At 45.7% G+C, this 27,240-nt stretch overlaps 2 protein-coding genes across 9 annotated transcripts in view; one reads left to right on the top strand and one right to left on the bottom strand.

The window, feature by feature from the left end:
• LOC144826666 (mucosa-associated lymphoid tissue lymphoma translocation protein 1-like) overlaps positions 1-6,318 on the bottom strand; it is a 1,784,778-nt gene extending 1,778,460 nt beyond the window's left edge. For 5 of the 6 annotated variants that reach the window (XM_078685246.1, XM_078685243.1, XM_078685249.1 and 2 more), the window contains exon 1: positions 6,181-6,318. The gene's annotated coding sequence lies outside the window, so the exon portion shown is untranslated. Of the gene's footprint in view, positions 1-5,945; positions 6,044-6,180 lie in introns of those variants that run through there. The other variant, XM_078685248.1, reaches the window with a different exon arrangement.
• Positions 6,319-6,719: 401 nt separating this feature from the next.
• Positions 6,720-27,240, top strand: part of ALPK3 (alpha kinase 3) — a 1,275,893-nt gene continuing 1,255,372 nt past the window's right edge. For 2 of the 3 annotated variants that reach the window (XM_078685241.1, XM_078685239.1), the window contains exon 1: positions 6,723-7,072. In XM_078685241.1, the coding sequence (XP_078541367.1) occupies positions 6,921-7,072 (152 nt within the window). In that variant the 5' untranslated portion in view covers positions 6,723-6,920. Of the gene's footprint in view, positions 7,073-27,240 lie in introns of all 3 variants that reach the window. The other variant, XM_078685238.1, reaches the window with a different exon arrangement.

Below are 27,240 nucleotides of genomic sequence, written 5' to 3'. Positions count from 1 at the left end.
ACTCGCTCCCCGAAATCTGAAAAAAAAACAGAGCCATTCTGTCCAGGTATTGGTTCAACACGGACTCTAATACCGAAAGGAGAAACCTAAGAGCCATAGAAAGAAGCTGGAGGAAGAACCCCTGTTCCTCTCTCCGCGAAGAACTCAAAACAGCCCGCAGGGAATACAACAATCATATCACATTTTGCTCTGCACTGGATAGCGCAAAAAATAGACCCAGAGAACTCTACAGCATCATTAGACAACAAACCTCCAAGCCTGTGGCCTCCTCAATTCAGGCATCCAACGAACTTTGTGACAACTTTGCCAACTTCTTTAATGACAAGATCACTAGGATCGAACTCTCTCTGGACATCATCAACACCCAACCCACCAAGAGCACCATTGGACGTTCGCTGTCGCCGCCTCCAATTCTTGGCTAAGTTTCCGCCCCATCCAAGATCATGAGATAGTCACACTGATCTCCACTTCCAAACCCTCTTCCCATGTCCTTGACCTCATCCCACCCCTGCTAACCAAAAGACTGAAGCTCTCCCTAGCACCGCTTTGGTGCACAATAATAAACAGCTCCATGGAAAATGGAGTCGTTCCAGACTGCCTTAAAGTAGGTCAAGTCACACCCTTGCTGAAAAAACCAGGCCTTGACAAGTCAGATCTGAATAACTTTAGACCGGTATCTAAACTTCCCCTTCTATCCAAAATTCTAGAGAAATGCGTTCTCCAGCAGCTACCCAACACCTGGATAACATCAATTTCTTGGACTCCCACCAATCTGGCTTCAGAAAAGGATGCAGAACTGAAACCACGATCCTCAACATCATAGACGATATCCACCACTCACTTGATTCTGATAAATGCTGCCTCCTCATTCTCCTCGACCTACCGGCAGCATTTGACACAGTAGACCATAAACTCCTCATCAGGGCTCTCAAGAGCCGGTCTTGGTGAAGTGATCCTGCAATGGTTCTCCTCATTCCTGCACAATCGCACTCAAAAAATAAAAATAAAAAACTTTACTTCTGACTATCACCCTATCAACAAAGGAGTCCCTCAAGGCTCAGTACTCTCCCAGCAACTCTTTAACATCTACATGGAGCCCCACACCAAACTACTCAGAGCAGCCAACATCCGCTTCCATCTCTATGCAGACGATACTCAGATATATCTGGAAACCTCCTCCCTCAGTGACATTCAAAGACTCAATGATGTACTGAATGATGTCCATCACTGGCTGTCCTCGAATCATCTTAAACTAAACCCCGACAAAACCGAGATTCTTCTCATCTCGAACAAAGAGGAGAACCCTCAAATTGCGGAGTGGCTCAAAGCCGTAAATGCACTGAACGGGAATCTCACTCTTGCTGACTGTGTCAAATCACTCGGTATCACTCGAGACCGGAAACTAAACATGTCCAGACACATCAAGAATTTGGCTAAGAGCGCCTTCCTTAACCTCAGACTTTTGAACAAAATAAAACCCTTCATCCCGCCTGGTGATCTCAAACAGGCCACCCAAACCCTGGAACTGTCAAGGCTGGACTACGGGAACGCAGTCCTCTCAGGAATAGCAAAGTCACACCTAGCTCCCATCAAAACAACTCTGAATGCGGCAGCCAGAATGGTCACCGAAATCAAGAAATTTGACCACATCTCTCCGGCTCTCAGTGAACTTAAGTGGCTCCCAGTTGAAATGAGGATCAGCTTCAGAATAGCGTGCCTCACTCATAAAGCCCTACATACCGGCAAACCCGAATACCTGGCGGCCAAACTCAAAAAAGCCAGTCAGGCCAGGAACCTTAGAAGCTCCAACTCCCTCCTTCTCATCCCGCCAAAAACTCGAAAAACAAAAACTGCGACTCGTTCCTTCGCCGGAAGCGCGTCTAAAATCTGGAACGCCATTCCTCCCCACATCAGAACCATCCCCTCCTTTGTAAAATTCAAAAGCCAACTTAAAATCCTGTTCCTCAACCGTGCCCCAGGGAACCGATAGGAGCTCTCAGGCACATACTTTTTTTGCTCCTGCACCATCTCGGGGAGAATACGAAACAGATGGTCCCTCAAATACGAAGCCGATACCTCAACATCAACATGCATTTTTGTCACTTTCTTGTATTTTCTTGTTATCTTCGCAATGTATCCTCTGTAAAGCGCTCCGATACCCTCGGGTCAGGCTAGCGCTATATAAAACTACCAAATAAATAAATAAACTTGAACCTCTTCAATGAATAATCCTTTGTTTCCTGTAATGAAACCCGATAATTCATACCGTCTAGTTTTAGACTATAGACATCTAAACACATGCATTAAAACATTTTTTTTTATTATTTCCGGTCAACATCGACAAAACACACGTGTCACTTAAACAGATTTTCGTGGCATAGACTCACATCTCTTTATACATCAATATTCATCTATTTGTGTACATAGGGAAGCCAATATACATCCTATTACATCTCGAACTGCCCACATCTCTAGGGGTTCTGAAGTTTTCAGCATACAAATACAATTGGATACATATCTAAGCATATGGTGAAATATTATATTTGTTCTCTGCTCGCCAGTAAACTGACACAAGTAGCACATTCCACACCATTCCTCCAATAACATGCATCAACTGTTCACTTGTGTATTCTGAAGGTACTGCATTAGGGGTTCCCATAAATCCTGAGGTCTTAATGCCTACGGTAATTCCTCCGCGTAAACCTCCAAAGTTTCTCTACAGTAGGACATATCCGTAAGCCAGTCTTCAAACCTAGGGGGACGTTTACTGCCCCATTTGATAGCAACACAACGTTTAGCTAACAGAAGTGCTACGGCCAGGAACTTCCGTCTTTTGGCAGGTTTGAGTTTGTATATTCCCAGCAAACAGACAAGCTGAGTATTTGGTATCAGTTCAGACTGCATAATCGTGAGTGCTCCCATAATTTCCTGCCAGTACCTATATATCTGTGGACCCGCCCATGCCACGTGCAAGAAGTCTGCATTGAAAGCTTCGCATCTATGACACTTATCATGTGATCTAAGGCCATATCTGTGTAACTGAGCCTGGATATAATTAATTTGATGTAAGAATTTAAAGTGAATGATACGTAAGATGCATTACAACATTTGCAGTGCAGAGTGCCGCATTAATGAACAACTTTGTGCGGAAAAAATACAAAACAACACTAGGGACCAGATGTACGGCCCTTTTATGCGGCCGCAAACGGGAGAACCTCCCGTTTGCACTGCAAAAAAAAGGGTAATAGCATGTAAAAATGCTATTTTGCAAGTCACTGACTCGCAAAATAGCATTTGCAACTCTCGCTATTAGGAAGGGGCGTTCCTTCCTAATAGCGAGTCAACATGCTATGTACTAGTGTTTTGCAACCACTTGCATTTGGCCTTTTTTAAAACAACCAAATTTGGAATTTTTCAACAATAGACATATTTTCTTGCTGAAATGCATGGCTTTCAGACACTCATAGTTGTTTGAACTATATATAAGAACATATTTTAGTGAAACTTCTACCTCTTAAGATACGATTTTTGCATTTTTAAAGATTTTTAAAATGCATGAATGTTTTGGATTAATTTGTTGCTTACGTATAAATGCCTAGAACTACATTAAAAATATGTTATGTTGGTAAGAATGGTTTCGAGTGGAACTGTGATCCCGTTGGTTTACAGGTGAACATACTCGTTAGGGGTGTCTAGAATTAGTCTGAACACCAATCCTACAGTCTATGTTGTCTAAATGCGCAGATCCTATATAGATTTATAGAAACTACACAACAATTTATTTACTACTAAAGGCATGGAACGAGCCAAATCCAGGATTGCCAAATGGCAGTATAGTCTTCAGGAATATAATTATACTGTGGAATATGTTGCTGGTGCCAAAAAAGTGTTGGCTGATTGATTGTTTCGTCTTCCCATTCAGAATGTGCTTGATAAGAGGGAAACATCAGAGGACATGGACACTGGTCTTGAGGGTGCTAACAGCGATGTGATGGTGCTATATTGGAAAATGAGTGGCTCACTGCTTGTGATTTAGATGAACAGATGATTCAGGTGAAGGATGGAATACAGAAAGAGTGGTCTCAGTGGAAGTTTGATTGGGTGAAGAGTGATACCTACAAACATGTCTGAGGAGTTGTCCATCATTAACAAACTCCTATACCGATCCAATGCCTTAGTCGTTCCTAAGAGAATGAGGAACAGAATCCTGGTCTTGGCTCATGAAGCGCACATCGGCATGCGTGAAATCAAAAGGAGGATTAGGGAATGGCTCTGTTGGCCAGGTTTGGACAGGACCGTTGAGCATTTTAACAGAGATTGTGTCAGTTGTGCCAGCAGTGACAAGTGTTAAATTACCGTTCCCAGTCCTGTGGAAGCAATTGAGGTACCCAATAAGCCATGGGGGGAATTAGCCATTTACATTATTGGTCCCAAGGTTCTTTCTGGATGCTTGTTGGAATATGGTATTGTTGTTGTGGATTTCCATAGCTGTTGGTCGGAAATTAAGTTTGTCCAATCTCCTTATACTTCCAAGCTCATTCGAATTTTGGGAATCCATTTTTCTTAAGGAAGGCATTCCTGATTAAATGTTATCAGACAATGGTTGTCAATTCCCTTCTGACCAATTTTCAGTTTTTTGAGTATTAAGCACACCAAGACCACTTGATATCACCTGAGAAGCAATTCCCTCGTAGAACGTTTTAACAGTTATCAAAAATAATTCTCCTCCAAACAAAGCAAGAACTTCTCCAATAGAAGCCACAACACACTCCTCAGTAGTCTTTCACACACACACTCTAACATCCGGTAATCTGGATAAGCAATCCACCACCACATTTGTAACCCCTCTTATGTGATCTGCACAAAAATGATATTTATACATACTAGATAAAATCCTAACCAGGCGGGCCGATGCCCTTCCAATGCCATTGCTGTTAAGAGGTTTGTGGTCAGTTTTTAACTTGAACTCTTGTCCGCACGAATATGTTTTAAAGTGTTCCACCGCCCAAGAACAAGCTAAAGCCTCATATTTCATGTAGGAATACCTGGTTTCAGCACTAGATAAATGCCTAGACGCAAAGGCTACTGTCCTATCTGATCCCTGATACTTTTGACACAACATGGCACCCAAACCTCTTGCACTGACATCCAGCTACAGACACAACTTGAGTATTTGATCAAAGGGCAATAACGAAAGAGCATTTACAATAGAATCTTTCAATTTACAAAAAGCATCATCATGGTCAGTCTTCCATTAAAACTTTTCACCCTTCTTGAGACGATTCCTTATAGGCAAGGCAATATGTGAAAATCTATCCACAAATCTTGAATAAAACTCACATAATCCCAAGTATGACTGTACCTGATCCTTGTCTTTAGGAATGGATAAATTAGAAATTGCTTGTACCAGACTAGTTTTCGGAGATATCCCTCTTCCAGAAATTACGTGACCCAAATACTCCACTTCTGTGGTCAAGAATTTGTATTTCTCCATCTGGAGCGTCATACCTCTATTTTTGCAAGATGGATAACACCTCTGTCAAACGAGCATTGTGTAACTCTACAGAATCTGCAAAAATAAGGATATTTTCCGGGAAGGCTACCCTTGCATACCCTTGAATAATGTGAACATCAGTTTTTCAAATACAGAAGAGACTGAAGCTAACCCAAAAGGCATGCGCACATATCTGACAATTAAGTTCATGATAACTATTTCTTATGCGTAATGTCTTGTAGGCATATGGTGAAACAAACAAAAATAAACTACACTAAAAAAAAAATAGGTGCCCACCTGTCCTAATGTTTACGTGAAAGCTCTGTATTTATGGAATATGGGGAAAATATTGTCTGAACTATCCTAAAAAAACGGAATCCGGCAGGTTCCACTTAAGGGTCGAGACCTTTCGGCTTCGGGTTCGTAAATGCTCTTCCAAAATAGCTCTTACCCAGTGACAACTGTATCTGGGCCTAGAAAGCTGTTGATATCACTCTCCTGTCTGCGAAGAATGCATCCTGTAGAAGCCAGACAGCCCCTGGATGTTTGTGAGGCACTTGATGGATAAGGAAGGGAGAGGCAGGCCTGCTTGGGCCCCTTCGCTTGGTGTTTCTACCGGTGCTGCGGAGATAGGTTCCGAGTTTTGGAACAAGTGACACGCTGCTTCTGCTATTCGCAGTGCCCACCTAAAAATAGCCGGCGGTCAGGAGGGAGCGTTGAATGACAGCGGCAGTGCTGGTCGTCCGGACCAGCCTTGGAGCCCTTCAATTCTTCGGCAGCTAGGGCTTCACAGCCACTCCCCGCTGGTCCACGCAGCTGACAGCACAACAACAGCAACCAGCGACAGCTCGGTCGCGCTGAGTTACTAAAGAACAAACTAGGCTCGCCGCCGTTGGTGACGTCACATCCCTTGAGCGCGTGGTCTCCATTTCCACTTTAGCGGGCTTCCATATTTTTGCCGCAGGTTCCTATGTAGAGGCCTTGTAACGCTTTCAAGTAATTTACGCACACTTTGTGACAGACTCATTTCTCCCATTTGGTAAAAACTTCTGTCTTACAGAAGATCCTGACAGATGTATTCGATTTTTCTCGAATTCAGCGGTCGGGCACATGGGGTTTGAAGTGTTTGGCAGGTTAGGACCAGCTGATGGCAGGCCTCGGTTTATTTATAATGACCGGTGAGTGGGTGCGGGGAGGACGGCGCTGCTTTCCTCAGTCTGGACACGTGTTCTCAGCTTGAGAGCTGCGCTAAAAATAAAGAACCCCCACCCACCACTGGCCCTCAGTTGGTACACAGGAGTGAGACCAGGGGGATCTTTAATTGGTTTATCTGCTGTTGTAGAAGCCGGGGCTCGGAGCCTGAGGAGGTCCGGACCGCGGGGAGTACAGCACCGAATAGTAAAAAAAAGAGGCAAGGGCTTGTGAAATGGGCACCCGCAGAGCACTGGAGCGGGCTCCGGCCCCCGGCAGACATCCGTCTACTAACGGCACCGAGGTCCAGGCCGAGGAGGAGGTCGTGGGACCCGGGGTTCGACCTGACAGCCGCAACTACCTGCTGAACGTGCGGCCTGAGAACAGGTGAGTCCTATAGCGACCCCCCTTATAAACCATCTGGGTGGGAATGACTCCCGGGGTTGAATACCGGCTTAGTGCGGCAGGGGCTTCTTGACAGCCCGTTGCCCCGTGCCTCTTCGAGGCTGTAATTGAGAGGTTGACATGGTCAATCCCTGCCCATGGACAAGCCGGGCGTTGTTTAATGTGCGTACGTTGTGTGCACTCATATCAACAACAAAGTAGGAATAGTACAACTATCTGTCGAACTTTCTCTTTACCATTTAAGGTGCTGTCAATATTAATGCATGGAGAGACATTACCGTGTTGAGATTAGGGGGTGTCGAATATATTGCGTTAAAATTCTGACTTGTAACACCTTCAGCTCCCGCTTCTCTTAGCCTCACCCTCATTTTACCCGTTATATCTGTTTGTGATAATGAAGAGCACCTATTAATGAACGATACATTTCATTGGAATTTTTATATACAAGCATCCTGAACAGTCAATAGCCAATTTAGCGCTTAATCATGAAACGAATTTGCTATACTATATTATTGACTAGTATTTGGCACCATTGAAATATACAGTATTTTTTAGATTGTTATCACTATGGTCAAAGAAGCAGCCAGAGGGCAACCCCAGACCAAATCTGCTGACCTAAACGGACACGGGAGGGGGAGGAAGGGGCTGTTTACTCCAGTACAATATCCTTACACATCCTCACTGAGGATGGAGGACCATCGCTACCACAGTATGTAAATAGTCCTTTTAGAGCTAGCTCATAGATGAACGAGTACAGCGGCATGTCAATGAATTATATATACCATGGTCTAAAGACATGAATGGAAACAAATTACCACGTGGACTACATAATTATAATTGTCTTTCAGTTCCATTTCTGCATTTGAAAGCTTTCTTATCCTTCCCAAATCTTGAAAAAAGCACAGCTAAGGTTTAGCTTTGGTTCATCTCACAGAAACCCGACAAAATCATTAAATTGTCTAGTTATGGTATGCAGGCCATAACGCACACTGTAACTCACGCCACCTACCATGTTCTGAACAACCCTTTGGCAATGGCACTTGAAAAAAATTGTCTACCAACAGCAAAAGTTATTCTTTAAATTATGTACTGCGTTCACCTGCTATGTACTTGTTCTGAGTTACGCATGGCTGTTGGCCGTGCATCACAGGGTTGGGGTGCAGAACTTTGCCTTGGACGATGCCCTGCGCTCATTCCCAGTGGGTGGACAAACTGCAGGTGTTGGACACAAGGCACCTGCTCTCAATCCTTGCAGGAAATCACCCTCCATTGGTCAGTCCCTACAGTCACCTCCTGCTGTACAAGGCTTTAGCCATGCACAGCTAGAGTTGCCTTCAGGGCCTGCCCATAAATTGCATGATCTGACTTATATATATTTTTTTAGTGATCATTTTAGATTATTTTTGTTTGGGTTGGTAGACCTAGTTCTGGGTTCACCAATGCTAAACAGTAATTGTGTGCCAACCGGGTAAGGGAACTACAGGTCAAAAGGCTCTTTCATCCAATGACTTTTGTATCTTCAAATTGGCCATTACGGAGGACCAGTGTAATCAGTTGTGGCTGCCACTCAAGGACTGCACGGGCACCTAGCGGGGGAGGGAATGGAACTCAGTTACAAAGACTGCTTGGGTCTAACTTCCATCCCAGGCAGACAGTTACAGGGAACGAGCACAGTGGGGGCCGACCACTCTTAGTATACAACACCTTCAGGGCAGTAGGGGATGCAGCCTCAGGTACGGCGCTCCTGCCATGGAATCCCAGTCAGTCGTTCAGCTCAGCTGGGGCACACCTCATTGTTTTGTTGCCCCAGCAACCAGTTGGGAGGGTTTTTACTGTGCTTGGGTACTAGGGCTCAATTAACACTCTGCTGCCACAGCAATGTCGAGTGCGGCTTCAGTGCACCAGTAAACTCGGGGCGCAGGACGACCTCAATTGCTGGAATACCTTGAGACCTGGTGGGGAAAACCCACCACACGCTGAGCCCAAAGCAATGAGGAAGCACAGTAGTTTAAGAAAAAGGCAAATCTTGGGTGATGTGAGGCATTTGATGAACCTAAGACCTTGGGCAGAACAGGGAGCAAGCCAGCAAACCCTTGGAGTCACTCTGAGGTGTTGGTTCTTTGTCAGCAGGTCAGACCAGCAGGCATCAGAGCAGCTCAGTCAGGCAGAGTAGCAGTCATTTGGAACAGTCAAACACAGCAGGATGGCAATCCCTCAGCACAGCAGCCTTTATTCCAGCGTAGTTTCTTCCAGGTCCAGTAGTGTACTGTTATGATAGGGTCATGCTTATACTCAAAAGTACCTTTGATGTAGGGGGTGATTTCAAAACTGCCATCTGAAGTGCAAAGATCCCTTTCAGCATAGACCTGGCTCCAGACCACCAGTAGAGGGTAAATCAGCCCTTTGTATGAGGGCAGGACACAACCTGTTCAGATGTAAGTGTGAGCCACCTCTTCCACTAGTTGCCCTGTCACACCTAGCCCTTCCTGTGTTGTGACTGTCTAGAACGTATGCACAAAGTGTAGCTGTCGCCCAGGCCAGACGTGGATTGGAGACAGGCTGCAGGCACACAGAGCAAAGTTAAGAGTAGAGAAATGTCCACTTTCTAAAAATGGCATTTCTAAAATAGTAGTGATACAGCCAACCTTACCATCAAAAAGGATTTATCATTACTATTCTAACCATACCAAACATAATAAAGCTACTCTTCTCTGACCAGGAATTACCATTTAAAGATGTATAAGAGAATTCCCCATCCTAGATTGTGAGGGAGTAGGACTCACAACAGTGAAATATAAATGTAGCTGTTTGTCATTGTTATATCTGGTGGTCTCTAGTTGGCAATGGTATTCACCTTTGTCCAAATAGGGACCCTTACTTCTAAGTCTGGATAAGGGGATTACACTCCTTAATAACCCCTGCTCACCCCCTTGGTAGCTTGGCACGAGCAGACAGGCTTATCTCAGAGGCAGTGTGTTAAACATTTGTAAATATACACAGTAATACAGTGAAAACACTACAGATGGACACAACACAGGTTTTATAAAAAAAGTATTCTTTATATAGACTTAAACACAAGACCACAAATGACAAAAATCCACAAATCTACACTTAAGGTTACTTAAAAGATTATAAAAGTCTCTTAGTTCAAGTTGTTGGTAAATGCGACAAAGTTCTCAACAAAGTACCTTGATGCGTAACGCAACGTGAACAAAAGTCTTGCAAAAGGGGAGATGCGTCGGATCCGTAACCCGGGGGAACGGTTGCGTCCTTCCTCAATGCTTGCGCAGAGTAGGGGACTCGTCGTGAGCCTTACCGGTGCGGAGGTGATGCGTAGATTCTCAGCCTGCGGGCCCGTTGCGGTGCGCAAAATGGCGCCCTTGATGCGATGCGACGATCCGGTTGCGATGCGAGAAGATGGCGCCCTTGATGCAGCCTTGCGACGACTCTGTACTTTGGAGCCGCAACAGGCCCTGCGATGCTCTTCTCCGGTGATGCGATGGCGACTCTCTCGATGGCGTCACGCTTCTCCGGTGATGCGACAGCAGGCAGCTTCAATGAACACACGCTTCCAGGGAGATGCGGCGAAGGCTCGCTTCTCTGGCGTTGCAACGATTTCAGCTGCGGCGGCGACACGCCTCTTCTCGATGCTTCATGCTTCCAGCTCCCAGTGGCACGCAAGTGACTGGAGTCAGAATTTCCAGCAAGGAAATTCAGGAGGGAGCTGGATGTGAAGTCTTTTGTCCCTGAGACTTCAGCAGGAGGCAAGCACAGTTCAAGCCCTTGGAAAATATTCTGTAGATGAAAGTCCTTACAAAGTTCCTTCTCCTTTCCCTTGGAATTGAAGCAACCACTGCAGGCCAACCCAGCAAACAGCGCACTAGCTGGGGGGCAGTCCAAACTCCTGCAGCTTCCTTGGTTCTTCTCCTTGGCAGAAAGGTTTCTTGTTCCAGAAGTGATCTAATTTCTTGGGATCAGGGTCCCAATATTTATACCCCAACATCCTTTGTTCTCTGAAGGCAGAGAGACCTCTGCCCAGTCCAAACCAGTTCCTGAGCACTTTGTTTACATGACTCTCTTCTTCCTTTCACTGTGCAGGGCAGAGACATCAGACACCTCACATGAGGTGGAGCCAGCACAGGGGAGGGAAGATACAGCTCTGGAGCACTCTGTTGACATGATTCCTCCTCTCCTTTCACAGTGTAGGGCAGAGACATCAGACAAGCCACAGGAGGTGCAGCCAGCATTGTAGCGTTAAGGCCCATCCCTATTCAGGTCCCAGGTGCAACTCCTCCCTCCCATCTAGATGCAGGTCTCTCTATTTACCACTGGGCTACCCCAGCCTGTCTCCTGGAACCCCCCAGCCCTGTCACACACAAACCCAGACAAGGAATACACAAGCCAGCAGAGGCAGGCTCAAATGGTTAGGCAAGCAAACACCTGCTTTATAAAGTGGTATTTGCAAACACAGAATATTAAAATAAACTTTACTAAAAGATGTACTTTATTATTCTGAGTTCAGGCATACTACATTCGAATTTCTACCATGTTCCCTGAGTCAGTTAGGATTATAAGGATGTAATAATCTTACTGCCCGTTCTGGCCTATGAGAACAGGTGGCCTTCAATAGTGAAAAACGAAAATGGCTGTAATTCACTATTAGAACATGCTACACACATCAGAGCATGTCCTACCTTATACTTACAATGCACCCTGCCCTTGGGCCTACCCTAGGGGTGTCTAATATGAAGCAAAGGGAATGTTTAGGGACTGGCAAGTGGGTGCACTAGGCCAAGTCGACATGGCAGTGCTAGACTGCCCATAGCCCTTGCAATGGCAGGCCTGAGACACACTTTACAAGCTGCTTCTGTGGGTTGCACAATCAGTGCTGCAAGCCCACCAGCAGCATTTTATTTACAAGCCCTGGGCACACATGGTGCACTGTACTACGGGCTGACAGATAAATCAAATAACCCAATAATGGAATCCAATTAGTATATCAATTTAACATGGGGAGCACTTGCACTGTGGCACTGATTAGCAGTGGCACAGTGCCCAAAGCATAAATCCAGCAAAAACATATCAAAACAGAGGAGGCAATCCGTCAAAATGGAAGGGAGACTCACACCAATGATGCCAGGTCTAACAGTCATGTTTAAACTTGTAAAGCATAAAAGGACGTCCTGCCTTTTAGCTACACAGCACCCTGCCTGTAGAGTCACATAGAGCCTACTTGGGGGTAACTGAGGTGAACTAAAAAGGACGTTTGAGGCTTGGTAAGTAGTTTTAAATGCCAAGTCACAGGTGCAGTAAACTGCTCACACATGCCTTGTAATGGTAAGCCGGATACTTGGTTAGGGGATTCTTTTGTGGGTGGCACAAGCAGTTCTGCAGGCCCACTAGTAGCATTTAATTTAGAGGCCCTGGGCACATGCAGTGCACTTTACTAGGGTCTTTTAAGTAAATTAAATATGTCAATTGGGTATAAGCCAATGTTACCTTGTTTTAGGGAGAGAGCACATGCACTTTAGCACTGGTTAGCAGTGGGAAAGTGCCCAGAGTCCTAAAGCCAACAAAAACGAGGTGAGAACAATAGGAGTAGGAAGGAAAAACGTTTGCGGATAACCCTGTAGAAAGGGTCATTTCCAAACCAACCACCCTGCAGCCTAAAGTCAGGGTCGCCTAATCAATACCTTGATGGACTTCCCTGCCTAGGGTGATAAAATCTGGACAACGGCCCACTACTGCAGGGGTACTTGACAGTTCTATGCTTCTCTGAACTCGGTTGGATGCCTCTGTCTGTGCTGTCAGGGGCCACTAAGCTAACCCATGTGGAATCCTTCTGCTTACCTGAGGACCCTATCTGTGCAGCACTTAACCGTAATTTGCTCACAGATGCATCCCAGTAGGTTGACAGTTCCACCATGGCCAACAAAGTGATGTGGCCCATTTCGTCCCTTGGGTCTTACTTCTGTCCCCAGCCCAAGGAAATCTCTGTCCACAAGGACAGCAACCAGCAGAGGTTACCAACAGCTGTCAGTGTCAAGAGCCAGGCCATCCAGGGGGCTCTGTCCTCTGTGGTTTCTGAGAGTGGGGGACTGTAACTCCAGGTGTCTTGCATCCTTTCTCCACTCCACATCCCACCAGTTCAGGGGTGGTATCCTACAACTGGTCTCCTATCCAAGGGTCTGTACCCTTGAACTGGACAGGAGTCAGGGGTAAGTCCTTCCCCCCCTTGCCCCTACATCTGGGCTTCTGCACCTTCTCTAAGGAGTGTTTCTGCCAGAAAATTGTACTATCAGGGCACCTGTGGCAGGTGCCCTTCCTAGTTCTCCTGACACTGGGAGTAACTTATTCCTCAGAATGCAGTCAATGGGCATCTGGGAACTAACTATGGCCCTTCTCTGGGCCACCTCTCCATCTCACCTCACTTCACTCTAGGGACACCAGGGCCATAGTGCAGAATGGGTTGGAGTCACTCTACACACCTCACTGGTATACTAGCTCTTTCACAAAATAATGGTCCTGCTAGCCCCAGTATCCCTCAGAGCAGTGGTCGGGACCTCATTCACATCCTCCTTGTGGAAATGGCGACTCCCACCCTAAGGGATCACCAGCTCACCCTCTGAGTCAATCTCCCAGCTGAGGGAGACCATGGTATGTTCTATGACCTGCCCATGGGGGCTACCTTCCCCTAGGGTAACGTGGGCCACCCCTGTAGAACTCCCAGCAGTGGGTGGTTTCTCTGGACAGAGTCCCCCTGCTTGTGTCCTAAATGGGAAAAATTCAAGCAGCGGGGTTGGAAATGGGGTGCTCTAGGTCACCACCCACCATAACCTCCCTTTTTCCTCTCAGTAGGGAAATGGGAACCCTTTCCTACCATCTTACTATGGGACCTGTTTGGGTCTGTCTTGACCTGCCGCTCACGCTCTTGGGGGAACCTGAACCACCCTTATTGGGGTCACATCCAGGTACCTTTTTGGTGGACACTGTGGTGCTGACCCAGATGTCCGCCTCCTAAGCGAGCTTACTGGAGTCAGTCAGCTTGCTATCCACCAGGTGTTGACGTAGCTCTAGAAGTCAACTATCAAGAATGTGCTCCTTCAGAAACAAATTATGCAACCTTTCGAAAATCATCAACTTTGCTGACCCTTTACCCAGCCTTGCAGTGCCTTATTAGCGTATGTTTGTGTGGTGAGTTTATACCCCAGACCGTTCTAGCATATTACACTATGAACATCTGCATATATGGTTTTATTTAATAGCGTGTACATGTGTGTTTGTTTAAAAAACGTATTTAAACAATTTCAAGATGCAAGAGTTAAATTTGTGAAATAAGGTCAAATTGTATTGAAGAGGCCGCTTGACTATTATGAGAGTTGTTTCAAGGTGTAAAGTAATTGTAACATGCAATCTGTGAATCAGTAAACAATGCTTTTCTCTTGTTAGTTACTCTCAGCTAATAAACTAGAATTTGACCTTTACAATGTACTGCTGAATGTGCTTTATTAGTACAGTAGCTCAAAATAACTTGCAATTCAGCACATTTATTTTTACTTGCATGGTGGGTGTGTATCTATATGGGTGTGTATCTACATAAACATATGTATGTCTGTGTATATTCTTGCCCCACTGCCAAAAAACCTTGTCGGGTTTATTGCACAAACAAACAATGAAACAGACGCGTTTCAGCACTTGCCTTCGTCAGTGTCAGCTGGCGGCGGCGAGGCGGAAGTTCATAAAGGCAATCATAATCAAAATAAAAACCAGACCGCGGTCCAAATTATAAGCGCCATCTTGAAATGGCAAAAACCAAAATTACAATTTCATCAATTCAAGTATATCAAGTTCAGATTACTGTTGTAATAAATACATGTGGTGTTTACTATTTCATTACACCAAATCAATGATTACATCCCTATCTCAAGACCCTGGATGGGTAATCGTTGCGGGACATTTGATTCAGTGCATCTGAATTAGTTAATATATCACAATCCCACAGTCTCTGATGTGCACCTCGGTTATTTTCTCATGTAGTGATATGTCACGGGGAGAATCTAATTATATTGAAGCACGCAACAACCATAGGGCCCTGGATGGGCAAACAGTGAATGGTTTAGACTATTCATAGTTTTTTCTGGAATCACTGTCTGTTCTAATAAATAATGGAAGTATGCATTATATCATGTATCATATAATCCCCTGACTCCTTACTACCTTGGTTTCTTCAATTCATTCATAATAGATACTCTGGCATCGACACAGCTCATAGTAACTTTCTTTGATCATTGATTACAGGTGCTATGTTAATTCTTCCCCCGCATTGAGACCTTCAGGTGACTTCGTTTGGAGTTCAATGTTATATCTCGACTCCAAGCGTCTTAGCTTCCGCTTTGTAGTCACCCCCTCTCAAATCTTGTGGGATGCAGTCTAGGCTAAAAAAGCTAAGGAGAGTTCTATCGCTATTGTGATGCGTGGCAAAATGGCGGGCCATCGGGTAGTTCTCATCCTTATTACCGATGGCCCGTTGGTGTTCTAGTATTCTTAGCTTCACCGCTTTGGTTGTGCTCCCTACGTCTGTGTATCTATCTATCTATCTATCTATCTATCTATCTATCTATCTATCTATCTATCTATCTATCTATCTATCTATCTATCTATCTATCTATCTATCTATCTATCTATCTATCTATCTATCTATCTATCTATCTATCTATCTATCTATCAATCTATCTATCTATCTATCTATCTATCTATCTATCTATCTATCTATCTATCTATCTATACATATATATGATGTCATGTGATCAAGGTCCAAGGGGGACCGAAACGCGTCATGGCGGCGGTGCTGGGCAAGAAAATTAAATAAAAAATATTCAGCACGAAGTTGGGTGCGCCTCGTCTCTTTGGAGAAAATTCCAGTGGTGTGAGTCGAGAACGAAGATATATATATATATATATATATATATACAGAAGACTCCACTGCGCATCGGCTATGTCTCTTCAACAAAATGGAGCACGTACCACAAATAGATGCGCAGAATCTAGTTTATTTCCTCCACACTCTGTCACCCATTATGTGTTTTGGCTCCAGGGAGCCTTGTTCACATGACACGTAAGTTAGTCAGCTGACTGGTTTTATACCATTTTTGTCACCATTTTTTTCCCAGCAGTGTTAAAGTGACAGTGCATTTTGTAAACAATTACATGTTTGAAATACCAAAAAGTACAAGGCACCAGTCTGATTATATCTGTTGGTTACATAGTATATACAATATATACAGTGATCGGACAATTACGTTTTACCTAAATCATGGTTTGAAAACCTCAATGATTTGTCCGGTTATTTCATCAATCGTTAATATCACTTTAAACTTTTTGTCTATTTCCATGTGCAAATAAAATGCCAATTAACATCCATTCCATACTTGAGGTTAATAATGCTTTTAAAATCTATTGGATAGGATGCAATGTCAGCAATCATGGTTTTAATACCAGAAAATCCATTGGCCATATTGACTCCCAGTCAATTATCTGTGCAAATCAGAAGCTATAAAATACAATATAAGTTGTTAAAAGATTAGATCTTTAGATACCATAATATCTATATTAGAGAATAGAATAGAATCTGTGCAAACAGGGTTTAAATACACCTACATCCATTTGGGATTAACTAGTGTTCATCATTGTAAATATTGTGCAAAGTTATATTCAATAAATATCTAAATAAATAAATAAATATGTACATATACAAATATATAATTATTAGACACCAAATTTGTTTGAAAAATTGCAGCCTAAAATCATTCTGTAAAATGCTAATAAACATAAGTATTAATTCGTCTCGTCTATTATATATAATATTATATTGCTAAGACTGGGTAGTTGCACATGATATTGCAAATTGAAATATGACTGTATATATTGACCATCCCAGTTAACCCCAAGTGCTAGTGCAGTGATCCCTACTTTATAGACAAAAGCCTTTGTCGTTATTGGCGTGAATTAAAGTGAGACAAAACTTCTTAAAAAAAGGGAATTTTAAACAAGATAAAAGCCTTTATCTTGATATGGACTCTTGAGTTTACCGTGAGGTAAATGATATGTTATATCGTTGGAAATCCAATACCCATCTTTTATAACTCTTAATGCTCTTTTCGTTTGCAGAACTACAAACTTAGTATTAAATATCTGAAAGCTCTGATAAAAAAGCCCAGATAAAAACAGATAATAAGCGAACCAATAAATGAATGAATAAAAAAAGAGCAGACTAAAAAGTTCATTCAAAATGTTGTTTACAGATCTTCAGTTACATTAAGACCATTGGGGCTCTTTGGAATCCAGTTCCAAAATATATCTGGTTTCCAATTTGCGAAGGGTTTCCTCTCTATTACCCCCTCTTCTGTTGAAAGGTACACAATCAATTAGATAGTACTTCAAATATTTAGGGTCTGCTTGATGGAATTAATAAAAATTTCGGACGACGGGGTATACTGGGTCTTGGTTTTTTATTGCTCTAATGTGCTGTAAAATCCTCTTATGCCCCTGCAGCTTGGTACTTCACACATACCGAAGCCCACAGGGGCACTCAAGGATATACACCACAAACTCAGTTTTACATGACAGAGATTTATTGATCTTATGTTCACCACCCCCCAAATACAAATTTAAAGGTTGTAGTATTGATGCCGTACTTACAGGCTTTACATCTGTAAAAACCTTTGGCTTAACCAGGTTCCCTTTGGATGATCCACTGGATTATTTACCACTAACCAGCCTTTCATGTCGGGGTCCCGTCTGTTGGTGATCGACAGTCTAGGGGGTAATGTGTAACCCAGCACCGGATAATTTTTGACCAGAGGCCAATTTCTTTTAATGATACAATTAATTTCTTTGTGTTGTTTACTGTACCCCACAATCATTCTGAATTCATTCATGGATTGTTTTTTAGTTCTTACTAGTTGTACAGGAGTATCAGTTGTGGTGTCTGGTCCTTACTCTGGGGTCCCTAGTTTTAACAAACTATCTCTGTTGGCTGCATTGCTTTTGAAATAGCAGCGTCTATGCATTTTGCAGTATAACCTCGTTCAAGGAACCTGCGTCTACTGTTTAGTTGGGCTATTCACTGTCAGTGCTACAGATACATTTTAATCGTATCATTTCCCCATATGGGATACTCTGAATGAGGTGTTTTGGATTTAGACTGGTGGCATGTAGGACTGAATTCACAGCCGTGGGTTTTCTGTGTATTCTAGTTTCAATCCTACCCCTCTCAATATAAACCTCAACGTCTAGAAAGAGAACCCTTTCTGCACTGATATCTGAAGTGAACTGCAAGTTAATATCATTCTGGTTTAATTCATCAATAAATTATATTGCTTCTGTTTCGAACCCTGCCAAATTAAAAACAGATCATCTATATATCTCCACCAACATTTCACATTTTGACTGAGGGTATTGGCATGTTTCCGATGTAGGACCAGTTCCTCCCACCACCAGCCCATGTGGAGACAGGCATAGCTGGGGGAGAAACTGGCCCCCATAGCGACCGCCCGTAACTGTTGATACAAAACCTGTTGGAATAGGAAGATATTATTGTGAAGGCAGAAATCAATCATATCAATGATCATTTTGTTGTGATTTTCATGTACAGTAGGTCTTTGTCCCAGAAAGTACTTAACTGCCCTCAGACCGTCTTTTTGGCTGATGCTTGTATATAGAGCAGTTATTTCCATTGTTATTAGTAAATAATCACTCTGCCACTAAAAGTTGTGTATCTTGGCTAAAAAATCGCCGGTATCCCTTAAGTATGAGGGGAGTTTCTGGACAAAATCCTGCAGGAAATGGTCTATATATTGCGGCGTATGTTTCGTTAGGTTGTTGTTCGCGGAAATGATGGGTCGTCCTGTTGGCTTTATAGGGTCTTTATGTAGCTTGGGTATGAAATATAGAACTGGGATTGTCAGTGAATTGTTCCTCAGAAATAAATATTCATCCTTGCTTATCAAGCCCAGACCCTTCCAGGCCATCAATTTTGTATAGTAGTTCTCATATGTCGTTTTGAGTACTGATTGATCGTATCTGCGGTAACATTCATTATCTGATAACTGATTCAAAGCCTGTTTGATGTAGTCAGATTTACTCCAAATTACCAGATTGCCGCCTTTATCAGCGTTCCGTAAAATGATGTCCTTATTATTCGATAGTTTGCTCATCAGTTGATGGTACTGTATTTCCTGCTTGTTTTTCTTGCCTTTTTTCACATTGTTAATCTTGTGATTTAGTTGTTTCAATCCTGCGATGACCTGTTCGTGATATACATCAATACCATCCCTAGGCATAATTGGGACAAAGGTTGAGCGAGGTTTAACTGTGTATTTTTGTTGTGTGGTAGTGTCAATCCCAATATCTGTTTGCCATTCATGACTCCCACATTGTGATTCTGTTTGTGCCAATGATTGGAGGTCTCTGAGGAGTGGCATATCTTGGCTTGTAAGATCAAACAGAGGTGGTGTATCTGTGAGAGGAGGTGAGTTTACAATTTCTATGTTCTCAGGCTGGCCAGACGCATTTTTCAGAAGGTGATATTTTCTGAGTTTTAAGTTTCTTATGCCCTTAAATACGTCCATTCTTGTTGCGGCATAATCAAAGGCACTTTCCGGGGAGAACAATAAACCCAACGAGAGTAACTGTAACTCTGCCTGATTTAGAATTATTGTTGAAAGGTTTGTCACCGTGATGTTGCTCAAGTTGGGTTGTTGCGTGTTCATTTGCGATTCCACCGGCGTGTTTGATATCGCCTGGTGGCTTCTCCTTTGTTTTGCCCTTCTCCTTTCTCGACGCTTGTGGGTGTCGGTTTTATTTGTTGTTTTTTCGGCCGCAGTGTTTGTTTTCACTCCTCTATTAAAAAATCCAATTCTTCCACAAGTGAGATTGCGATTGGAACCCTTGTGTCACGGATATCACCTTCAGTTTCACTTTCTACTGCTGAGCTTAATTCAGAAGCGGACGATTCAGCTTGTTTTGATCCTTTGTTGCCCCTCAATGCAGTTTTTGGGGCACCACTGAATTTTGATATTTTCACGCTTTCATATTTTTTAGCGAAAGTGTAGATATACCCACACTCGTAGTCAGCCTTATCCCGGTGATATTTATATGTTTTCCGCTCGCGTATTTTATCCTTCTCCTTTTTCAACCGCTGTGTCATCTCAATTCTCAATTTATTATCCTCCTCACTCTGTCCCATTATTATTTCCTCATTTAGGGCATCTATTTGCTCTTGTAGTTTTTGGTGGTCAGATGCCGCGTATTTAACCAACGGAATTACCAGTCTTCTGGATGACTTCAGGTTTGTTTCCGCCCATTCTTTCATCATTTGGGGATCTGGTGTCTCCTAGTTGGGAGCGATTAGTATGCACAAGCCTCTTGGAATTCGTCCGACATCTAGATATCGTTGGAGGGAGGGTCCCTCCCACCTCTTGCTTTGCTTGCTCCTCATGAGCTTTTCTAAGGTTCGATACTTATCTCGGAGTGTTATGTTTTTGGTTCCGGTTGTTGCATTCTGGGTTATGTAGTTAGTTGGCGGCGCATTTGTGTCATTAAACATTTCAGCCGCACCAGCCTCACGGTCTCTTAACGTGTCGGCCGACATTGTTTGGAGATTCTTAATATTAAATTTAACTTGGAAAACAAAGCCTTTGCACAGTTCAAATGTAGATTGCCAGGTCGTTAACCAAAGTTTTAGGCACACCCTTCACCCAGCGTATGCGCGTTGCTAGCAGTCCTACCTTCGATTTCCGACAGTCTCCCTCGGGTCCTCCGACTTGAGTCCGTCCCGCCTTGCTTACTCTGTAGGGGTCCGCTTGTATAGCGATGCTGGGGGGCTGGACACGTTGAAATCCTCCTGGATTTGTGGCCAAAATGGTGTCCGTTACCAGACAACGTCCTCTTTGTGTGTCTCCAGCCCGAAAGTGGAAGGGGGGTCCTTGTGCAACCCGGAGAAGGCGGAAACCGGTTTTAAATATCAGCTATGTCTCTTCAACAAAATGGAGCACTGACCACAAATAGATGCGCAGAATCTAGTTTATTTCCTCCAAACTCTGTCGGCATTGCGCGTTTCGTCTCCGTGGAGCCTTGATCACATGACACGCAAGTTAGTCAGTTGACTGGTTTTATACCATTTTGTTCACCATTTTTTTCCCAGCAGTGTTAAAGTGACAGTGCATTTTGTAAACAATTACATGTTTGAAATACCAAAAAGTACAAGGCACCAGTCCGGGTATATCTGTTGGTTACGTAGTATATACAATATATACAGTGATCGGACAATTCCGTTTTACCTAAATCATGGTTTGAATACCTCAGATGATTTGTCTGGTTATTTCATCAATCATTAATATCACTTTAAACTTTTAGTCTATTTCCATGTGCAAATAAAATGCCAATTAACATCCATTCTATACTTGAGGGTAACAATGATTTTAAAATCTATTGGATAGGATGCAATGTCATTCATATATATATATATATATATATATATATATATATATATATATATATATATATATATGCTTCGAACACTTTTGTGGGAAAGAGCAAAGGTGGGCACTCCATTCAAGTCAAAAATATTTTCATTTCTTTCATTCTCCATAATCATGTTTGTCCTGGCACGTTTAGGCTTGTCCCAGTCTTTATCAAAAAATATATATCTATTCACACAAAAGATCCAAAAGTTACAGCAATCTTATAGTTAGGTGAAAATGTCAGTTAAAAAATACCACTTTACCTAAAACAAAAACCACTGAAATTTACCTGTTATTGTTTACTGAGCTAAGTATAACTTGCGTCGCCCCATGCACTGCTTATGACCTTGTATATTGCATAACTCATGATATGTTCAGTTACTTCATTGATGATATCACCAATGACATCTCATATGACATCCCTCGACTTCACAACAACACTTTTTGTGACATGTATATGGTGCCCACGCCCAGATTGGAGCACCACAAACCGGCAAAATAAATGCAAATAAGACCACAAGGCTCCTGGCTGGGAACAGTAAATAATAAATAAGAGGCTTTGTTTACTTTTGTGTCCTTTAAGTTGTTTCACTTTTTTTTGTAACTAGCAGCTCAGGAAACCACTCCGGTGCTTCCTTGTTTTGTAATTGTCCCGGGGCTCCTCTTCAGTATTCTTCACGTTCTGTGCAGCTTGCATACATGGCGATGGGTTTCTGATAGTTTTGGTTGTGTCCTTAGGAGGTGGGCTGGTTTGCCTCTACTGCTCAAATTTTGAGTTGTTTGTCCTTGCTCATGTATACGACAATGCAGTGGTATGGATCCTCAGGTCTGCCGATGACAATGTCCGTGGATCGATCCTCCCACTCTGCGTCTTTAGTCCCCTGTTGGTGTGGTCAGCTGCATACATTCCAATTGACCCAATCCAAGCAAGAGACTTGTTACGCCAAAAATGGCTTCCTTTTAGCTAACTCACACCTAAAATTGCTTCTGCCTAAATAGAAGTCAATGTGGAAAAATACATTCCGATTTGGTTTTCAAAATATCCCACTTTACATGTTTTAAAAGTTGGCATGTATGGTCCACTGTGCAGTCTGGGGTTTGTGGTGTCTCCTGTCCCCTCCCTGTGATCTATCCTTGTGGAATCAGACCACTCCTTCCTTTTTGGGGCCCATCGGGAGAGGGGAGGACACAGACCAACCGGAAGCTCAAAGTAAGGTGTGACAAAGGCCGCTTTATTGGAAGCAGGTGCATCCTATAAATACCAAAACCCTTGTCCTGTGCCGTACAAAACTAGGCCTAACTAAATATGCACTACCTAACAACCCCCACCCCACCCCTAAAATGGTTCCCCCCAAAGAACAACACACACGTAAATGCAAACTGCACAATGCCTGACTAACTGGTTAAATACTTGTCATATGTACACTCCCCCCCCCTCTGTCCAGGAACACCTCAGTCCTCCTATCCTGCCCCCCCAGACTAGGAAAAAGCGCCACTCGAAAGCCCCCACTACGGCTTTCGACCTCCCCCTCTAGGACACCCGCACTCTCGGATACCTACGCACCCCAATAGTCCGGTCCACTGCCTTCTTCAGCTGCACAATATATAACTCCATCCCATACCGGGACAAAAGTACCCCCTCCTCCCTGAAGAAATACACTGCGCCATACCTCAACTCCGGGTGCTCCATCCTACCCAATCCCTCCTTGTCACAAAACTCCCGCATCTACCTGTTAATCTTTCTCCTTGTCCTGTCAATGGCAGCCGGCCTCTCTGCTCCCCTCCAGCAATGCCTAGGGACAAACTCCGACCAAATTACATGACACCCCGTCCACTGCTTCTGTATCTCCAACAAGTCCTGTTTCATCTGCTACACCAGCGCTTATCCCTTACACTGCACCAAATCATTTTCCCCAAAATGAATGACCACCACATCCGGGCAAACTCCCCCCCGCACAGCATTGCTCAATGCCGGCACCAACTCGTGCCTGCGCATGCCCCCTTCTCCCCGCCAATGACAACGAAACAACTGGTCATCTAACTCCAAATTGAGGTTCCTGTGGTTGTCCCATTCTGCCCTCTCCGCTCTTTTAACAAAGGAATGGCCCACAATGTAAATGCTCATCGCCGCCACAGTTGACCCTGCCACCGCACCTGCAAAGACACAAATGTAATCAGCGGGCAAAACAGTTCCGACCTCATTCCATGCCTACCCCCGCATCCTGACATAGGTCCTGTTGCAGTTTGATTTCCAACGCCCCAACCGTTTAATTTCCTCTTTTCCCCAACCTCGCTGTGCCGCCTCCGTCGCCGCCCCAATGCGAAAGGAATGCGTCCCGAAATCCTTCGGGTCCTCACCCATAGACCGTAGGGCGTGCCGCAGGACCCACAACACCTGAGCCGCCGTCACCCTACCGGCCCCTACCCGTCCAAAAACCTCCAAATCTCCTTGTGTCTTCCCCCCTGCCAGTCGCCACCCCCATCCTGCCGGGCACTCCGTCTCGGATACCCCGGGCCCCAGCACCACCCAAGTACCCTCTCCACGCTGATCGGTCGTCGAGCGCGGCAAACGCACCGCCACCTCCTGGCCCCGAACGTCCAAGTCCCTCCACAGCACCCCCGGGCCCCCCTTCAGCCCCACCAGCTCCAAAACCCAGAACGCTCCAAAAAACAGCCATGACACCAGTATGGAGAACAGCACCGTTTCGACCTGATCCCAGCAAACCGCCGGTAAGCTCCGCACCAACTCCTCCAGCATCCCCTCTGTAATCGGCCGCCGCTGTCGCACCCTCGCCCCCTGCTCTCTCTCTCATCCCTCCAAGAGACGCGCTCCTAACTCCCCCGCCGACGGCGTATATCCCCACCACAGCTTCCCCATGAACGCCACCGCAGACAGTTTGCCCGCAATCCTCACCCTCGACAGTCCTTTGTCCATCAAACCGAGCATGTACTGCACCACTTGCTGCTCCCGCCGCCACCTGTCCCCTTGCCTTACCGCTGCAAAGCGCAGAAACTCCTGCCATGCGTGCACACTGACGCCTTCACCAATTGAATGACCCGCGGTTTCCCACTGCCCAAAGCTCCGCTGGCACCGGTGTCTTGACCTCGGCCGCCTCCGTGGCTAGCCCATGGAAACTCTGCCACTGTGAACTAGACAAAGCATCCGCAATGTCCTTGTCCACCTCCGGCACGTGCCTAGCTTGGAAAAGAATGTCATGTTCCAAACACTTCAACTCGAAAACGCGCATCAACTTCAACACCTGCGGATCCCTAGCGGACTGCCTGTTCACCACCTGCACCACCAACATGTTGTCCACCCTGAACAAAACCCGCGTGTGCGCCAAGTCCTGCGCCCACACCGTAACGGCCACCACCAACGGGAACAATTCAAGAAAGGCGATACTCCTCCCCCCGCCTGCCAGTGAGCCGGCCACTGCTCCGCGCTCCATTGCCCTGACCAGTAGAGGCCGAAGCCACCGACTCCCACCGCATCCGATGACATTGTGACGTCCCGTTCCCAGTCCTCTGGTGGCGCCATAGGCACCCCATTGAAGCGTCCCAGGAAAACCAGCCACATGCGCAAATCCTCCTTCGATCCCGCCGACAGGCGCACATGATGATGCGGCATATCAAACCGGACAGCGCCAGCCCCAATCGACGGCAGAACGTCCGCCCTGCTCGCACCACGCGGCACGCGAAATTCAAGTGGCCCGGCAAAACCTGCACCTCCCTCACCGTCACCTTCCGCCTCGCCAGTATGTCCTCCACCAGAGCCACCATCACTGCCCGCTTGTCGCCCGGTAGGTGTGCTTCCATGGCCGCTGAGTCGAGCTCTATACCGAGAAAGGACAGCACCGCGCTGGGACTATGTGTCTTCTCTGGCGCCAAGGGGACCCCCAGGTCGCCCATAAGGTCCGTAAAACTGTCCAGCTGCCTCTGGCAGTCCGTCGAACTGGGGCAACCCACCAGGAAGAAGTCATCCAGGTAATGCGTCACTGCCTCTGAGCCTGTGCGCCAGGAAAAAGCCCACTGCAAAAAGGAACTGAACATCTCGAACAAAGCACATGACACTGAACACCCCATGGGTAGCGCTTTGTCCACAAAGATGAGCCCGTCAAACTGGATCCCCAGCAACTGGAGATCCGCCGGATGTACCGGCAGCAACCGAAACGCCGATTTGATGTCGCATTTCGCTATGAAGGCACCCTGTCCTGCCGCCGTCACCAACCTCCTCGCCACGTCCACGGATGAATACGACACCGACGCTAGCTCTGCCGATATATAGTCATTCACTGACGTGACCTCCGGCCACGATAGGTGCTGAATCAACCGAAAGTGTCCCTGCTCTTTTTTGGGGACAACCCCGATCGGAGAAATGATCTAATCGGGCAGGGGCGGCTCGTGAAAGGGGCCCACCATCCTGCCTTCCTTTACCTCCTTGAACAGTTTCTCCCGGATGATACCCTTGTGTGCGTTCACGGATTTAAGGTTGTCGGCCCAGCGAGCAATCCGCGGATCCTCGTACCCCAACCGAAAACCCTCCCGGAAACCTCGTTGCAACACCGCCGCTTCGTCCGCCCGCGGATAGGCCTCCAACAGAGGCTCGAGTCGATCCAGCCTAACCGGTGTATGAGCCTTTGCCCATGTTACCGCCCCCCCCTTCCGCCTCCTCTCCCCCCTGCGGGAGCCGTCACATGTTGCTGCCCCTGTGCGGGTCCTCCCCGAACCCCTAGCAGCGCACCACTGGGTGTCTTCTCCCGCACTTGGAACATTCATGCCTAAAACGGCACACCTGCCTGGTACAGGAGCCTCTATTAAAGTCACAGCAGGCCCCTACGGCGTTGAGGCTAGCGGTATCCCCCGACCGCACCCCCCACAGGTGGGACGGGCCAGAAAGGGGGTCGGCGCGAGTGGTAACCCACTGGCCGTGTAGATGGTGCGTCCAAACGTCGCACCACTCATTGTCTGCTGGTATAGATCCGCATCCAGCTCCCCCCACTTAGCCTCCGGATCCGCCGCCATGCTAGCCCGGAACTCCTCGCCCTAGATTGGCCACGCATACCCGCAATAGGTCACCCGCGCCCGCCGCACCACATCCATATATTTGAAGAAGGCGACCGACCTATCAGGATACTTCTCACAGTATACGCTGGCATATATCAGGAAAGCTGCCGACCAATTCTCGATTGTCACTGGCACCTTAGGTCGCCTGGCCAACTCCTGCTCCTCCTCCTTCGAACCCTCCTTGGCCATCAGTTCCCTGTGGAGCAACTTCAAGATTTCAACGTATTCACCCCTCCAGATCTTTTCCTTGGTTGCCAAGGACAAATGGTCCCCCAGTGGCTTCGCCACGCCCATATACGGTAGCTTCCGAACCGGCATGTCGCAACTCTCCTTTTCCGCCAGGCCACTCGCCGCACCCCCCAGGCTTAGCCGCATCCGCAGTTGCCGCACCAACACCCCCTGTCCCATCGCTTGCCGACGCCGCATCCCCCACGGCCCCCTCTTTGTCTGTACCCACCCCGGCGTCTGTCACATACCTACCCTTCACCAGCCTCACCAAATCCTCCCCCCTAGCATCCGTACCCACTGACACCTGGCCTCCATGAGGCGTTGCCAAGCCACTCC

This window comes from Lissotriton helveticus, chromosome 3_2 (assembly GCF_964261635.1).
Source record: "Lissotriton helveticus chromosome 3_2, aLisHel1.1, whole genome shotgun sequence".
NCBI lineage: Eukaryota > Metazoa > Chordata > Amphibia > Caudata > Salamandridae > Lissotriton > Lissotriton helveticus.
This window is presented reverse-complemented; position numbering and strand designations above follow the sequence as displayed.